This window comes from Haliaeetus albicilla, chromosome 3 (assembly GCF_947461875.1).
Source record: "Haliaeetus albicilla chromosome 3, bHalAlb1.1, whole genome shotgun sequence".
NCBI classification, from domain to species: domain Eukaryota; kingdom Metazoa; phylum Chordata; class Aves; order Accipitriformes; family Accipitridae; genus Haliaeetus; species Haliaeetus albicilla.
The window spans coordinates 72,932,421-72,950,216 of NC_091485.1; the positions used below are offsets into that span (position 1 = coordinate 72,932,421).

General features: G+C 40.6%; 1 protein-coding gene across 12 annotated transcripts in view; it reads right to left on the bottom strand.

Annotated features, from left to right (window-relative positions):
* Positions 1-17,796, bottom strand: part of PTK2 (protein tyrosine kinase 2) — a 226,218-nt gene that overhangs the window by 32,003 nt on the left and 176,419 nt on the right. For 11 of the 12 annotated variants that reach the window (XR_011324147.1, XM_069780127.1, XM_069780125.1 and 8 more), the window contains 5 exons: positions 12,034-12,134; positions 10,622-10,737; positions 8,965-9,065; positions 7,601-7,690; positions 6,053-6,257 (listed from right to left, as the gene is read on the bottom strand). Coding sequence is in view for 10 of the 12 variants with exons in the window: in XM_069780127.1 (XP_069636228.1) it covers positions 6,053-6,257; positions 7,601-7,690; positions 8,965-9,065; positions 10,622-10,737; positions 12,034-12,134 (613 nt within the window). In the remaining 2 variants the exon portion in view is untranslated. Of the gene's footprint in view, positions 1-143; positions 477-6,052; positions 6,258-7,600; positions 7,691-8,964; positions 9,066-10,621; positions 10,738-12,033; positions 12,135-17,796 lie in introns of those variants that run through there. The other variant, XM_069780130.1, reaches the window with a different exon arrangement.

Below are 17,796 nucleotides of genomic sequence, written 5' to 3' on the forward strand. Positions count from 1 at the left end.
AGCCTAACCAGGAACACATTCAGCAAACTAATTTAGCACAACAGAAATATCTGACAGTATTCACTCAGCTTCTAAACATTCAGGTCAAAAGGCTACATTTTCAACAAAGTACAAGACAGTAGTAAAACTAGTTCGCTACTTACCACTGTTCTGACTATTAAAAAGACTGTTTGAAGTTCAACGTGATACTGCTGCCCCCACAGCAGCCTCCTCCCAGTTCTGCTATGTGGATTATTAATGTTGGATATTTGCCATTTGAAAAATACTCAGAATGAAGCTTTGAAATAGGGAGCTGAAAATTCGCTGGAGCTGCACGCTACATGGATAGTCTGGAGATGTGAGTAGGGAAGATTATTTACATATTGCTATCCCCAGTGTAAAGATAATCCTGCAAAGGAGCTATTCCAGCTTCTTTATCACTCAAGAGATTCCAGAAACAAAGCTAGGTTCTGAGTTTATAATCTCCTGCTCAGTCTGCTAAATAACCACCCAGAATTACTCATGCAGGGGGATGAGGTCAACTACAGCAATCTATTCTAATCTTGGAACTTTACTGCTTATTTCAAGAATAAATTCCTGCTTGGTTAGAGACAAGAACTTTGCTTTTCCTTACTCAGCCAAAAAAAAAATCTATGCCACTTCTGAAAAGCAGAGAAGGCATCTCGTCTCACTGCAGCTAAACCAAGTTTGTAAGTATTGCTGCAATTTCAATCCATCACTGCTGAAGTAGCACAAGAATGTGGAACAAAACCAAAATCAGACACGTTATTTGCAAAAGCCATCCTGATAGAACTACCACGGAAACATAGCTAGAGTGCAACAGAGGGAACTAAAACGAGAAAATCTTTCTCTTTTACCTTTCTCTTCCTTCAGAATAAGGAAAAAGCAGTATTTCCTATCTGAACCCATGAAGAACTAGCCAAAAAACACTGCTTTAAAGCTAGGTCACACTTCAGATATTCAGCATGCATTTTTATGTAGCTCAAGTAATCAGTCAACGTGCATCCATAGCCATGAACCACAATTATGATCTTTCAAGAAATACCTCAAGATTTAAAAAAAAAAAAACCGCAACAAAACACCACAAAAAATCCACCCAGATATTGCATGAATAGAACACAGATTTTTAACAAAGCTGTTGATACCGTAGTTGCTCTAATCTGAGCAAAAGAATGGAAGAGAAGTCAGCTAAAAGCAGCTAACTAAATTTAGAGATGGCTTATTGACAATTTGGGGCCATAAGCATAATTTGTCACAGCACAGTCGTATTTTTCCATAAAAAGGAATGAAACACCAATACCTATCTGCCTTGCTATCAAAGCCAATTCTGTGGTGTCACGGTATTCAATACAACACCATTAACTTCAATCATATCACTGGAAATGACAAATTTCTACTGAAATTACTTGTTTTTCATAACATAGGCTCAGCTTTTTGCCTTACAACTCTAATTCATCCCACGCTGCTCCCTTTGCCTGTGTCATCAGGAGGTCCTTTCCCCAGCAACCCAGTAAGTAGCCTGGTCAAAGGCTGATCGGCTGCAGAATTTGTACTGGGATGCCCTTGAGTACTGCTGACAAGAATATAAAATAGAAATGCCTCAGAAAAGCATTACTTGAAAGAACACAAAGAATATAAATGACTCACAGAAACGTCTTTGTTTTTACAAAGGGAAGACCAATCCATAGACAGAGTGAAAGCATGCCAAGAGATATTTTTGACCTTTTCTCAGTGCAGCTGCTCAAGTACTCTGAACAGTTTATTAGAATTTACAGAAGGTCAGGAAAGTCAGATCTAGGCATATTTTCCCAAACTGCACATATTTTTAGCAGCAAAGAGGAGGAAGCAGAGAAGTACTTCTATTCATATGATTTCCCTAGCAAATCTTGAGGTAGTACAGACAAACTTAACTCGTCTTCTTGGCTAAATTTAGTCTGATGAAAAATCTCAACTATTAGAAGTTTGCATAATTGATAAAGTTACTTAATTTACAAATAATCTTTTTACTGAAATTGGCCTGTGACATTGAGAAGGAAACATTTACTCCGAGCTTCAGTGTAGGAATATCTGAAATACTAAAATGTATCCTTATGTTTCAAAAGGCACAGCAATACCAGTGTTTGCTGCTATGGTGATGTGGGAACCTACAGAAAGTGCTGACCCTGAACAAGCAGCAGCTTTTTTTTCTCTCTGTGGTCTCCGGCTACCAGAAATGCAAATGAACATATTTTTGCATACTGCCCTAATTTAAAATCACTTTCATATGGATTATATATTATTCTTAATGGTCACTGTCAAAGAGCAAAAGGCTAATGAAGCATTTTGTAGCCTCCATCATGTTTTTCAAGTATGTCTTAAAATATTTTTTTTGCAAGATGCCACAAAAGGAGAGGACTCAAACTGCCCTCACTCTTACCAGTTTTGTTTCTTTTTTTTATAAGCAACATTTCAGGACCTACATCAAATGCAGTCACAAGAAAGCTCAAGTCCAGTTCTCATCAGTTAATTATCTCACTGTTTTCATAAAAAACAGACTTTAAAAGCATGAATCAAAAAAGTAATTTTTTTCTTCATTCTTTTTAGAGCTGTATTTAATGTGACCTGCAGCGCTAGGATGCTAGTGGGGTCATCCACTCTGTTAAAACCTGTGCATCTTCACCAGTGACCAACAGAGGGCCAGACTGACACTCTTAACACAGCAACGATATTACCGCTGCTTATTTTGCTCTTTTTAGGAGAAAGGTACTTTAAACAAAATTCATTCAACGATGCAGTAAAAATGTCATGCAATTACATTAATTTGAAAGCTCAAAATTAAAATCCAACTTAATCTCCAATGCAAAAAACCTCAAGTTTTAACAGAATTACCAACCAAAGGGAACAACTCGCAAGCACAAGCCTGGGAGCTGACTTATAAGAAAGCCTTTGAGTATACTGGTGATACCTTAGCAATACACACCTGCAGCATATTAAACATAGCAAAGAATAAATTAAATTTAATAATACACGTATGTATGAGATAGTCTATGGTTATAGTGAGTGTACAAATATAGTATAGTAAGTGTATGGTTCTAGTAAGTGGCTAGGAGTCATTCTGAGGAGAAATGCTGTAAAAGTGATATTGCGTGATTTGGGTACATTAAACTCTTTGCGAAGGGCCTCATACTATTTACCATGTAGTGCAAGACTAAAAATCTCTTCTACACAAAATCATCAAGGCAACACACGCTTCCCGATTCACAGAATCTAATTCTGGCCCAATCTGTGACAGAATTGCAGGAGTAGTAGGGTAGCACCTCACTTTCCTGACTTATTCTCACTTCTACCACCCCCCAAAATTGAAAAAGGGACCTAGGATGTGAGGAGGAATTAAACTTGGAAATGCACAATCCACCCATTTGTTTTTGCGTTTGCTGAGAAGACTAATGCATCCCTATCTGCTCTGGACACATCAAATGCTACAAAGTATCAAGCCTTACTACTACCCTAATAACAGGACATAAATTCTACAGTAATCAGCATCTTTGCATTGCACAAGCAGCTGCAAATAAAGTTTGTGCAAAGCAGATTTTACTAGGAAATGGGAAATGCATCAAATCAACAGAGAACACATGAAATGCTTATGCTCCCATCAGTGCTATTTCAGACGCAGAAAAGAAGTTTTTTCCCAAAGCCGCTTTTTCTCATCAAAACAGAGAGGAACGTTGCGGTGCTGTATCATTGGCTTCAAGCAAACAACTAGTCTGCTCTCAGCTTGAAAAGACTATCCTGGATAGGATCCAGAACGAGCAGCAGCAACACCACACAGAAAAGGCCACCAGGGAAATGGCTTGTTTTCGCAAGTTCATGGGAATTTGAGTTTTGAAACACAATCTTTCCTAGCTGCCTGAGATTGCCTCATCATAAGGGAACTGGCAACCTTTCCAACAAGAGGCTGACTCTGTGAGCAGCGCAAAGAAGCCCTAAGGACAACCGTGCTGCCTAACTTCCAGGAGATAAAGGTCACCGGTTTGGAGTGGCAGAAAACTTTTTGCTTCAGTGAGAGTAAAAACTGGGGTGTAGGGTTACTGTGGCCCCAGGAGACAGCTTGTCCTCTAAACAATGCTTCGAATCTCTTCGCATGACTAGAGGAGCAAAAACCCACCCCCCTCAGTGCGTTTTTCATCTGGAACCAGAGAATCGTTTAGGTTGGAAGGGACTCCTGGAGGTCTTGAGTCCAATCTCCTGGTAAAGCTGGGCTCATGCATGGTGAGGTGAGGCTGCTCAGAGACTTTTCCAGTCCAGGTTTGAAAGTCTCCCAGCACTGAAATTCCAGAGTCTTTCTGGGTGACCTATTTCAGAGCTTAACCCATGCACACTGGGAAACGTTTTGATTCTTAACTAATGAGAATTTGCCTTGCTGCATGTTGTCAGTGTTGGTTCTCGCCCTTTGGCTGTGCATTTCTGAGGACAGCCAGGCTCTTGGACACTGGTCTATCCTGTTTATCTGGCGATACTGTTCCATGTCTTTCACTTTTTTCCCGTTCCCCCTCCAGACTCATCCCATTTTAAATGCTGCTGCTGTCACTCTCTGTCTGAGTACAGCCTACATTTATGTCAACCCTCAACACAATTACTTTTACTCTGGATTTACTCATCCTCTACCCTTGCTGGTGAGATACTCTCTCTGCCTGGGTTTACACACCATAGCCATCTACCTAGTCACATTTTTTTAGGGCTTCATTCTCCTCCGTGCTGGTCAGCTGTAAGTTATCAGTACAATCTTACTGTAAATGAGAAAGAACCCTATTCTTCCAGAGCCAAAAAAAAAGAGAAACACTTAATTGCCAATTTCCACCTATTACCCAAATCAGACAACTGTGTCGTATCTTTTCCTTACCCAGCCCTACCATTCCTTCCTTTGTGGTTAACCCCACACAGTCAATAGGATGGTAAGTTATTTGTGAGAAGGGCTACATATTCAAGTAACAGACGGTGGAACTGTATGAAATTTTAAGAAATAGGAAAAACTTAAAGGTAGCTAAGTTATCCATATAGCAACTCTGAAACTGCATCATAATTATATTAAAAACGTCCCTTATTTTAACCACCTATGAATTACCTTGTACCATGAACATCCAGCGACAGCACAAAATGGTATTACGAAAATAAAACATGCCACAAAGCACAACTTTGAAAGATGTAAGATAAAACTGAAGAATTCGGCAATGAATTACAGCAAATCCAAGAGTGGATTACAATACCTACCTATACTTTGAAGCTTATATTGACTTAGGCAAAATAGATACTGAGCACTCATAAAATGCCAAAGGTGGTCACAAATATCAAATGTGCCTGCACAGTATCTCAGTGATGTTTCAAAGTTTAAATATCACTCCCATTTTGCGGCTGGTTATATGGGAGATATGGACACTGGAATAAATTATTGCAGAATAAACTAGGGTGTGAATTTAGACTGGTCTCAAAAGTGTGTGCTCACATTTATTCCCAGATAAACATAAGGTAGTCTATATTCTGGTTTACAAAGGACAAAAGAATTTCTAGTTAATGATGTTGCATTTATTGCAGGCTCCGCAATTGTGCAGACACAGCTGTCAGAGCACAACTAGTGTGCTACATATGTTATGAAAATAACATTCAACAGCACTCACCTGATGGTTCATTTATTCAAGAAAGGATACATTTCTGCCCCAGAACTATCCACTGCATGTTTGACTAGGTAATCGCTACAAATTCTTTCTACCCCTCTCCCCAAGGATTGCAGCATGCATAGCTAAAATTATAAACAAATTGCTAGTAAAATCTGGAGTTTTTCTTCGGAGAGAAAGAAGGTGATTCATACTTCCAAGTATTTGAATTTATTGCCTAGTCTAATTTTCTCCAACAGATAAGGTCCAGATTTCCAAAAGGGCAGCAACAACCTGGCCTTCTGAAGATAAACTTAATATACTATGTCTTGCATTTTCCACAGAAAGAAAATACTGTAACAGAAGATACAGCAAAAATAAATATTTCTGAACAAGGAAATGACCTTTCAAAAGTATAACCCTACCTGAGTTGTGCTTTAAGTTCAGTAAACCTGGGTCGTCTACTAGGGTCGTATGCCCAGCACTTGGTCATAAGGCTGTAGAGGGTAGGAGGGCAGTTTGGAGGCATTGGGAGCCGCTCACCGTTCTCAATTCGCCCAATCACATCATTGTTCTTCACTCCCTGGAAGGGCTTTACCCCATGCATTAGGATCTCCCACATACACACACCTGAGAAACACACACAAAAAAATTTTCCCCAGTGTGGGCAAATGACAAAACTTCTTAAAAAAGAAACAAACCCCAATTTTGTAGAGCCAAACAATGCAGTTTCTTCTGAAACATATAGCTAAGGAATCAGTTTTGACTTACCAGCTGGCAGCAGAGAGGAGTGATGTGCAGTAGGGTTACACACGCACTATCAACCTGAACTATTTATGAGGAAGCATGACCCACAGCTGGCTCACAGCAGCCTGGCTTCACATTTAACTACCTTTTGCCTATTATAAATCAGAATGGTTGCTCATATTCAAATCTACTTTTTTTATGAGGTAGAATGAGCTGTGTTTGCTTTTCTCTTTGACTAGTTTCAACTGGCTTGTTTCAACATGTAGAGCGTATTTTCACTTTGACGGTGTTTTAACACTGGCATTGATCCAAATTTTTGTGCTGCAGCTATGTAATAAAACAGTTTCTGTTGAAACTATGTTAAAAGCACAAAGGGAAAAATGGTTTGTCAGTTTCGGATTGGCCAGAATGTTCCACAGACTTCATTTTTGTAACTCTGACTGTACTAGACTTTTCTTCAAACCATTACAAATCTGCTAAAATTCACATATCCTTCACTTAAAACATTCAAATTTTATTTTGTAAAGAGGGTGAACTCCTAGCTGACTGTCCTGCTCTTATTTCAAGTCTCATCATCTTTGTTCCTTTACATTGCCTATCTTTTTTCTGTCTGTCCAGACCATGAGTCTGGACCGGTTTGATCACAGGTGATCAGATTAATATAAAAATTTGCATACTTAGGAAAAAAGATCAAGGCTTCAGGATATTCCCATTTACCTTTATTTTTACTCAGCTTCTGGTCATATTTTCTAAGTTAGCAGGAGCTATGAAAGACAAATTAAGTGGGAATCTAGCATTAAAGATGTGGAAACAGGACATCATGTAGGCTCATCTATGCATTAAGCAAAGAAGCAGGCATATCACCACAAAAGAAAAAGTGAAAATATAAAACAGGAACAGCAAATAACAATGGTATAACAAAAAGAAATCAAAGGGAAAAACAACAGTAAAAAAATCATCTCCTTTATGACTATGACCTAATTTCCTTGTACCTTCATTTCTGTCAGTTTCTTACTAGAGGCAAAAAGGCACATGAAACTTTAGGCTGAGTAGAAAAAGGAAAGGAAAATACAGAGATGGAAAATGTGGAAGAAACCGGATTTTCAGAAAGTACAGTAGAAATAGTGCCGAATAGCTGGAAATTATTCATTTACAGTAGTTAAAATGAAACATTGAACTTCTCCAACAGGACGCTTAAGAAACTCCACCATTTGGTATTTACTTACCAAACATCCACACATCGCTAGCTGAGGTAAACCGTCGGAAGTTGATTGACTCTGGAGCCATCCATTTGATAGGTAATTTCCCTTTGGAAGCTACAGGAACGGCAAGACAAGGCAGGCTTTTATTCCTACTACTGAGCTCAAACATAGATTTTGTTCTCAGTGAAATAATTTATAGGCAAAACCCATCTCTGGTGAAGCACTTCAACTATCAAATTTTGTATAAGAGATTTCTGCACTGTATCACCAGTTCTACTGGTTGTCCTCTATCTAGAGAGAAGAGCAGCACTTTGCCTAAATATTCAGACTGATTGAGCTTCTTCAAGTTTTCAGTTAATTCTTATTTCAAGATGCAACTATTGCAGTTAAGGAAGTACTGGCACCAAATCTGAAACTGTCGCAAATCTCAGCAAGGGAGTAGGTGTTTTTAAATGATTCATAAAAAAAGGGTAGGTTGTTTGGGCTTACATAAAATGGAAAAAAGAACGAACAAGAAGCAAATAATGCCCCAAGCCTCCCAATAAAGCCCCCAACAACAAACCCCAAAAGCACAAGAAATGATCATGTCAAAAGTATTGCCCCTCTCTTCTCAGCAATTAAAATGACGGTATGTAGCTCACAGTGATACCAGATAAATGAAGTGAGGAAACATAACGGAGTGTAAAGGGACAAATAAAGGATATTTTAAAATATATGACTGAAACTAGAAATATATTGAAGACTAGATTTATGAATACATAGTTTCATAATATACACCAAATTTGAAATGCTACTGTTTGGTACCCTACATGCAATCTCTATTCTCCTGTTATATTTCCCATCTATCAGGTACTGCAGGACATCTCACAGCTGCTAGAGCCACTTAAGATCAGTATTCCATCCAAAATGGGGGGAAAAGTAGGCTTCAAAGACTTTTTTGTACTCAATCTCCCTAGTCCAGTGGCATCTGAAGTATGCAGCATCAATGACAGAACAAACTCAAAATTTATCTGTAGGTAACCTTGAACTCATAGTGGGTTACCTATATTATGCCATGAATACAAATATTATCTCAAACAGGCCTCAAATGTGGATAATCTTCTAAAAATCATGAAGAAAGCACTACAAGCTTGTCCTAAAGAGCAGAATTTTACCTACACATGAATTTCCTTTTTGCAACTTAAAACAGACTTTGTGATTCTTCTTCTGAAGCACACATGTAGGAATTTACTGCCATCTATTAAATTGTTGAATAGTTTGCCTTTTTATACAAATACAACAGCTAGATCAAGAATATCTGGTTAATTCCTTTTGACAACAAACTCAGTATTGTGAGAAGCAATTGTGTTCTAACTGGCCTGCAAGAAGGATCCAGAGTGTCAACCTACCTTTATAGTAAGTACTGTCTTCCATGTATCGAGATAAACCAAAGTCACCTAATTTCACACAGTCAGTGGCAGATACCAGCACATTTCTAGCAGCAATATCCCTGCCAAACAGAGTAGACGTTATTTCTAGTCATTTAAAAACTTCAAGTGGTGAAATATAATTTGAAAAAAATTATTAAAACCCTGAAGTATCAAATGCCTTTGAGAGGACTGAATTATTTTTCTAGTCATGGTTTGGGTGTGCAAGTACAGAAAAAGATAACTACATATTTGTCTTCTGATTCTCAGAAGCTTGCAGAAATGCTGCAGTACATTTGATTCTTACAAGTAATAACTGTTGTCATCAGTGTCAACATCAGAGAAAAAGTTTTATCTTCATCTATTTAAATATCACAGGCTAACAATTTCTGGCAATTAAAACTGATGGAAAGAAGAAAAACTGCCTCCTGACCCTGCAAAGGTAATGAATTATTTTAATATCTCAGTTGTGTAAGAGGCTTCATAATAATGAGGTCAGTTTTTAGTGATGCCACAGGGATTATGAAAAGACTTGGGCATTCTTCTCTTGCAGTTTCCCGGGTGAGACAACCCGCTTTATGTGTCTGTTGATTCTGGATTTCAGCAGGCTTGACTAAGTATTGACAGATTTAGCTTTGAGCAGTCAAGTAAGTACAGCAAACTGACTGGTGCTACTTTCTTCCATTTCAGTTTGGTATGAGTAAGTTATATTTTGAAATTTTATTGCTAGAGTTAAAATAAACAGCTACTTGGCCAAATTCAAGTATCTGTAACAATCGTAAGGGCCTGTTATTTACAATTTTTTTATATACAAATCTACATATATATACATACCTAATACTTACATATAGATGTGTTTGTATCTACAATATATAAAACACATAGAATTTAAACATTAAGTACTTACACACGAATAAAATGCTCAAGTTCAAAAAGAAATGGTACATCATAATTGGAGTGCTGTGAACTTCTAATTGCATACAATTAGAGGCTAAAGCCAGTCTCTTCCCCTTAGAAAGCCCATGTTCAAATTCAAGGGAATAAATTTCAAAACACATCTACAAGGGAATTTAGGTTCACTTTCTAGTTAAGCAAGTAGTAATATTTTGTAAATATTTTGTTTTCTTTGTTCTTTACTTAAGAAGGTGGCTGCCCCTTGTTTTGCTTTTCTTTATTTAGAAGATTACAGGTGACTCGCATCTTTAAAATATATTGTAACCACAAAACAATAACTCAGCTGAAATCTATTCTGAATAAAATCTGGCACTATCTCCAAGTCAATCTAGGAGTGAGCCAGCAGGTGTCACTCTTGAAAAGGGTGTAATTTTGGTGGCAGCATCTGAAAAACTGACGTACTAATATGGAGACTGACATAAAACAAGCAAATGGATTTTAGGAGTTTCAAAGTATTGCTGCTACACATTCATCATAAGTCAAGAAAAAGAAACACATAAGGAAGTCTTCAAGGAATCCAACTATGTCTTGTAAGCGTTTGTCTTCACTTGAGCAAGTGTAGCCAGAATACTGCCAGTCAAAAATCTGGTAATCTATGACACCTTGTATTCCACTAAGATTTTAAGTAGTTACATATAAAAATATACACATACATGTATATAGATATATATGTATAAAATCTTACCTATGTACAAATCTTTTGCTCTCTAAGTAGGCAAGTGCTGTGCTAAGCTGGTAAGCATAGAGTATCAGAGAGGCCAGATCCAAGCTGTATTTTCTTACTTGCAAAAACGATCTCAACTTTTTGCACAAAGAAGGAAAAAACAAAAGGAAGTTAGGACAAAAAAAAATAACAAATTTGAACAAAGCATATATCTAATTATAAAGTTTACACAAGTATCAATGGGCATGTCTTCCCTTAAGACTGGAGAGAAGAAAAGAAAATCACTTGCCATGAAGAAATCTGGGTTAAATTCAAGCAATTTTTTCCACATGAAAACGGTTAGCCAAACAAAAAAAAAAAAAAAATTTTGTTCATTGCTTTCAGGTTCCTTTTGAAGACTGAGAGCATATGCTGCGCTGTTCCAAAGTAAAGCACTCCTGGACTTTTTATGCATTCTTCCCTTGAGAACTGTGCACGTTTTTGGCCTAAATAATTTCAGAACAAAATGATATGTAGCCAATCCAAACACCAATTATAACAGTATTGTTTTGGAAGCATTAATTTTAATCTACATTTGCTAAAACAACTGGATTTAGCTCATGGTAGCAAATATCAATACAGAATTTTTATAAGCTATATTTGCAGTATAAGGCAGTTAGGACCAAACAGAAGGTGGCACTAGAGTCTCCTTAGAAATTAAAACAAGGCTTTGAAAAGTGATTAGGGCACTAGAAAGGAAATCTGTAATTTTTTGACAGAAGGGGACTTCTACGCTACAGGTTTTTCTGCCTTTTTTTTTTTTCTTGGACTATGTATTGCAGTTTGATAATTACGATGACTATCTTACAATGCAGTGTGAAACATCACTTGAGCTCACATTTTCAGAAACACGTGGCTCAAAGAAAACAGATCTATTATAAAAACTGAGATCTAGTTTTGTTTAAACCATTCATCCAAAAGACATAATAACAAGGAAAGTCATCTTATCTAGGGTCTCTGCTGAAGAGACTGTACAGAAAAAAACCCACAAGAAATTCAGTGTTCCAAGGGAAAATGCAATATTACTCAGGAAGAATGAGAGATGTACCACATGATTTCACTTCTAGAAGGTATGTTTGCAAATGCTGTTTAAATGATACCGCATTATCATCATCTTGACACAGGTCATGCTCTCACTCTGGAACAGCAATTGAATTCTCTGAAAACTGTGATTAAATCACTTTGGTATGAGCTGATGCAGTTCCCTCAGTGGAGAAGTTAGATCAAATTCTGCCACTCCTGTTTCTGAGTCTGTAATTCTACAAACAAGTACGGTATCACATCTGAGGAGAGTGCCTTTGCTTTAGTACTGAGAAGTGATTTTTTCAGTATTTTGTAAAGGTATCCATGAGCTTAAATAGAGCAGACCACAGTCACATAAGGGTTTTTCGTACCTCTCCAAGTGTACAGAGCTCCATGATTATCCAAACTGGGTTTTCTGTAATAACTCCAATGAGTTTCACAATGTGAGGATGATCAAACTGACGCATTGTTACTAAAAGGAAAAGAAACAAGTTGGTGAGTCACATAAAACCTTTTCTTAAAATAAAAAGTTGGTTAAGAAGCATTTAGTCTATGACCAGAAAATATAATCACAGTTCTGCAGGACCTGAAACAACTGCTTGGAAGCAATATCTGGTCATTTAATGTTCTGCGGGCAGCATGAAACACTGCTTGCTTTAGTAAACTCCTGTGGAAGGTACAAGTCAAGTCAGGTTCCCTGGCTCTTCCGCCCTGGTTGAGCGTAACGTAAGTTAACATAATGACCTATCAATCCAGTGTATGACCCATTAACCTGTGCCTTTCTATTAAAAGAGGAGGAAGGACAAAACAGTATGTATCATTCAATGCCTGGAAAAAAATGTGTGTCAGTTTATGACACAGACAAAAATCTCACTTAATCATTACGTTCACATCTCATTTTATTTTCCATGGACTTAATTAACTTTTCAGTCTCAGCAGTGCAGTCACGGTATATTTTATGCAATAAGACACACAAATCATAGAAACACAGAATGGTTTGGGTTGGAAGGGACCTTAAAGATCACCTCATTCCAACCCTCCTGCCATGGGCAGGAACACCCTCCACTAGACCAGGTTGCTCAAAGCCCCATCCAGCCTGGCCTTGAACACCTCCAAGGACGGGGCATCCACCAATTCTCTGGACCACCTGTTCCAGTGTCTCATCACCCTCACAGTGAAGAATTTCTTCCTATATATCTGTTAGCGGTTTGTGTGGTGTGGTTTTTTTGGTAGCGGGGGAGGATGCCGCAGGGGTGGTTCCTGTGAGAAGCTGCTAGAAGCTTCCCCAGCTCCAAGTCAGAGCCACCGCTGGCCGAGGCTGAGCCCATCAGTGACAGTGGTAGCGCCTCTGGGAGAACAGATTTCAGAAGGGGAACCTGCAGTGAGTGAGGGGATTGGAATGTGAGAGGAACCCCTCTGCAGATCCCGAGGTCAGTGAGGAGGAATAACGGAGAAGGTTGATGCCCCCGCAGCCCGTGGTGAGACCAGACGGCAGGCTGTCCCCCCGCCAGCCCACGGAGGGGAGCGGGGGAGCAGATGCCCCCCTGCAGCCCGGGGAGAGAGGAGCCCACGCCGGAGCAGGGGGATGGAGGCCCCCCAAGATGGCCGCCGCTCCCTGGGGAAGCCCGCACTGGAGCAGGCTGGGACTGAAGGACTGCAGCCCATGGAAAGAACCCACGCCAGGGAAGTTTGTGAGGAACTGCAGCCTGTGGGAAGGACTCATGTTGGGAGATGTTCATGGAGGACTGTCTCCTGTGGGAGGGACCCCAGTTTGGAGGAGGGGAAGAGTGTGAGGAGTCCTCCCCCTGAGAAGGAGCAGCAGAGACAAGGTGTAGTGAGCTGACCCCAACCCTCATTCCCCATAGAGAGAACCAGGAGTGGGGTTGAGGTGGGAAGGAGGAAGGGGTGAGGGGAAGGTGTTCTAAGGTTTGGTTTTGCTTCCTAATATCCTTGTTTTGATTTGATTGGCAGCATTTTAAACTGATTTTGTTTCTTCCCCATGTTTCTTCCCCAAATTGAGCCTGTCTTTTGCCTGTGACCATAAGTGGGGCGTGATCCCTCCCAGTCATTGTCTCAACTCACAAGTCTTTCTTCATATTTTCCTTTCTTTGTATTTTCTCCTCATGCCACCGTGGCCGGGGGCAGGGGGGAGTGGGCGAGTGGCTGCGTGGTGCTTTGTTACCGGTTGGGCTGAAACCACGACAACATCTAATCTAAATCTATCCTCTTTCAATTTAAAACCTTTACCCCTTGTCCTATCAGTACACTCCCCAATAACGAACCTCTCCTTCTTTCTCATAAGCTCCCTTTAAGTATTGAAAGGCTGCAATAAGGTCTCCCCAGGGCCTCTTCTTCTCTAGGCTAAACAACCCCAACTCTCTCAGCCTGTGCTCATACAGAAGGTGCTCCAGCCCTCTGACCATCTTTGTGGCCGTCCTCCGGACCTGCTCAAGCAGGTCTATGTCTTTCTTATGCTGGGGTCTCCACAACTGGACGCTGTACTCCAGGTGGGGTCTCACCAGAGCGAAGTAGAGGGGAAGAATCACCTCCCTCAACATGCTGGCCATGCTTCTTTGGATGCAGCCCAGGATGAGATTGGCTTTCTGTGCTGCTAGTGCACATTGCTGGCTCATACTCAGTTTTAATCCACCAATACCACCATGTCCTTCTCCACAGGGCTGCTCTCAATGCACTCATTGCCCAGCCTGTACCCACATTTGGAATTGCCCTGACCCACGTGCAGGACCTTGCACTTGGCCTTCTTGAACTTCATGAGGTTTGCACAGGCCCACTCCTCAAGCCTGCCAAGGTCTCTCTGGATGGCATCCCTTCCCTCTAGAGTATCAACCATACCACTCAGCTCGGTTTAATCTGCAAAGTTGCTGAGGGTGCACTCATTCTCATTGTCCATGTCGCTGACAAAGATGTTAAATAATACTGGTGAAGGGTCTAGAGAACAAGTCTTATGAGGAGTGGCTGAGGGAACTGGGGTGGTTTAGTCTGGAGAAAAGGAGGCTGAGGGGAGACCTTATCGCTTTCTACAACTACCTGAAAGGAGGTTGCAGTGAGGTGGGTGTCAGTCTCTTCTCCCAGGTAACAAGTGATAGGATGAGAGGAAATGGACTCAAGTTGCACCAGGGGAGGTTCACAGTGGGTATTAGGAAAAATTTCTTCACTGAAAGGGTTATCAAGCACTGGAACAGACTGCCCAGGGAAGTGGTTGAGTGACCATCCCTGGAGATATTTAAAAGATGTGTCGATGTGGCGCTTCGGGACATGGTTTAGTGGTGGACTTGGCAGTGGGGTTTATGGTAGTCCACCCCCTGAGCTGGAAGGTGAGGATGAAGAGCAGAATATAGTCCCCTGAATCCAGGAGGAAATAGTTAGTGACCTACTACGCCATCTGGATACTCACAAGTCTATGGGACCAGATGGGATCCATCCAAGAGTACTTAGGGAACTGGCAGAGGTCCTTGTCAAGCCACTCTCCATCATCTATCAGCGATTCTGGTCAATGGGGGAGGTACCAGAGGACTGGAGGCTTGCCAGTGTGACTCCCATTTACAAGAAGGGTTGGAGGGAGGATCTGGGGAACTACAGACCTGTCAGCCTGACCTCAGTATGGGGGAAGATTATGGAATGGTTTGTCTTGAGAGAACTCACATGGCATGTACAGGAAAACCAGGTGATCAGGCCCAGTCAGCATGGGTTTATGAGAGGCAGGTCCTGCTTGACCAGCCTGATCTCCTTCTATCACCAGGCGACCTGACTAGTAGAGGAGGGAAAGGCTGTGGATGTTATCTACCTCGACTTCAGCAAGGCCTTTGATGCTGTCTCTCATGGCATACTCCTTGACAAGCTGATGACTCATGGCTTAGACAAGTGTACTCTTCGCTAGGTGAAAAACTGGCTGGATGGACGAGCCCAGAGGGTTGTGGTGAATGGGGTGAAATCCAGTTGGTGGCGGGTCAGAAGTGGTGTTCCTCAGGGCTCGGTGTTGGGCCCTGTTCTGTTTAATATCTTTACCAATGATTTGGATGAGGGATTGAGTGCACCCTCAGTAAGTTTGCATATGACACCAAGTTGGGAGGCAGGGTCGATCTGCTTGAGGGTAGGGAGGCCCTACAGAGGGATCTGGACAGGCTGGATCGATGGGCTGAGGCCAGTTGTATGAGGTTTAACAAGGCCAAGTGCCGGGTCCTGCACTTTGGTCACAACAACCCCATGCAGGCTTGGGGAAGAGTGGCTGGAAAGCTGCCTGGCAGAGAAAGACCTGGGGGTGCTGTTTGACAGCCGGCTGAATATGAGCCAGCAGTGTGCCCAGGTGGCCAAGAAGGCCAACGGCATCCTGGCCTGTATCAGAAACAGTGTGGCCAGCAGGAGCAGGGAAGTGATTGCCCTGTATTTGGCACTGGTGAGGCTGCACCTCGAATACTGTGTTCAGTTTTGGGCCCCTCACTACAAGAAAGACATGGAGGTGCTGGAGCATGTCCAGAGAAGGGAAACCAAGTTGGTGAGGGGCCTGGAGCACAAGTGTTATGAGGAGCGGCTGAGGGAGCTGGGGCTGTTTAGTCTGGAGAAGAGGAGGCTGAGGGGAGACCTGATCGCTCTCTACAACCACCTGACAGGAGGTTGTAGTGAGGTGGGTGCTGGTCTCTTCTGTCAGGTGGCTGGAGATAGGACGAGAGGAAATGGCCTCAAGTTGCGGCAGGGGAGATTTAGGTTAGATATCAGGAAAATTTCTTTACTGAGAGGGTTGTCAGACATTGGAATAGGCTGCCCAGGGAAGTGGTTGAGTCACCATCCCTGGGGGTATTGAAAAAGTGCGTAGACGGGGTACTCTGTAACATGGTTTAGTGGGCGTGGATGATGGTTGGACTCGATCTTGCAGGTCTTTTCCAACCTAAATGATTCTATGATTCTATGGACTTGATGATCTTAGGGGTCTTTTCCAACCTAAATGATTATATGATTCTATAGATCTACCCTCTTTCCATTTAAAACCATTGTCCCTTGTCCTGTCACTACAGGCTTTGATAAAAAGTCTCTCTCTGTCTTTCTTATAAGCCCCCTTTTAAGTATTAAAATCTTGGTAAATAAAATGTATATTCCAAAAAACCCACAATTATTATCTTTAGGGGTCTCTTGTGCTAATCTAACTCAATGCAATTTACAATGTTTAGAACATGGAAATGTAACTTCATTGATGCAAAAATGAAGCAGGAGTACAGTTTTAATTATCAAAGGAATGGAAAGGCAATTAACACAAATAGTTTTATATCATATGGTCTGACCAGTTTTAAACATAAACTACTGTTGGAAAGTACTTCTCAGAGATTAGTTCAATCAATGTTAGCTGACAAACTCCCAAATTCAGAAAGGTAACAGTTATTACTTCATTTTGCCGTCCAGCTTCTAGAGGTAAGAGGAATGAACTACTTGCAGAAAAGAGCAATTTACCAAAAAGCCAGTGGAAGATCATTAAAAATTTCCCCAAACCAGGTGGTTTGTATTTTAGCATACACAAATGCATTAACAGTAATACACTGCTATGCAAAAGCAGACAAGAATGAAGAGATGGGTGCTGCTTGTAACATTTTCTTTCATCTACTTTTTATTCTGAAGTGCTCCTCCTCACAAGAATCGATACTACATCTTTTCAGCATTGAAAACTCCACCGCAAGCAAACAACTAAAACCCAAGAAAATTTTAATGTTCCTACTATTAAAATATTAGGAAATAAATTTCTTAATTCACTGAAATAACCAACTCTGCCTCTCCAGATATTGGATTTGGGCCTTTTGAAGAGTGGTCTTAAAAACTAGGAGGCAGTATCTTCTGAGAGTTTGCAATCTGAAAGCAAACAAGAGGAAGGTAACAGATGGGAATTAGAATAAAAAAAGGAAAGAAGAAATAGCAAAAGTATTAAATCAAAATTGAAAAGCACTATTATCAGTCTACTATGTTGGCATTTCCTAATCTGTCAAGCTGAAAGCATAAAAAGGAGCATTCAATGAGCAATTATCTTCTACATTGTTAAGAGACAGCAGCCTACCTTTGACTGCTAAGTTATTACTATAAGCAACGGTATTTACTTTTGCAACAGCTAGAAATATAATGGAAAAAATTATAGT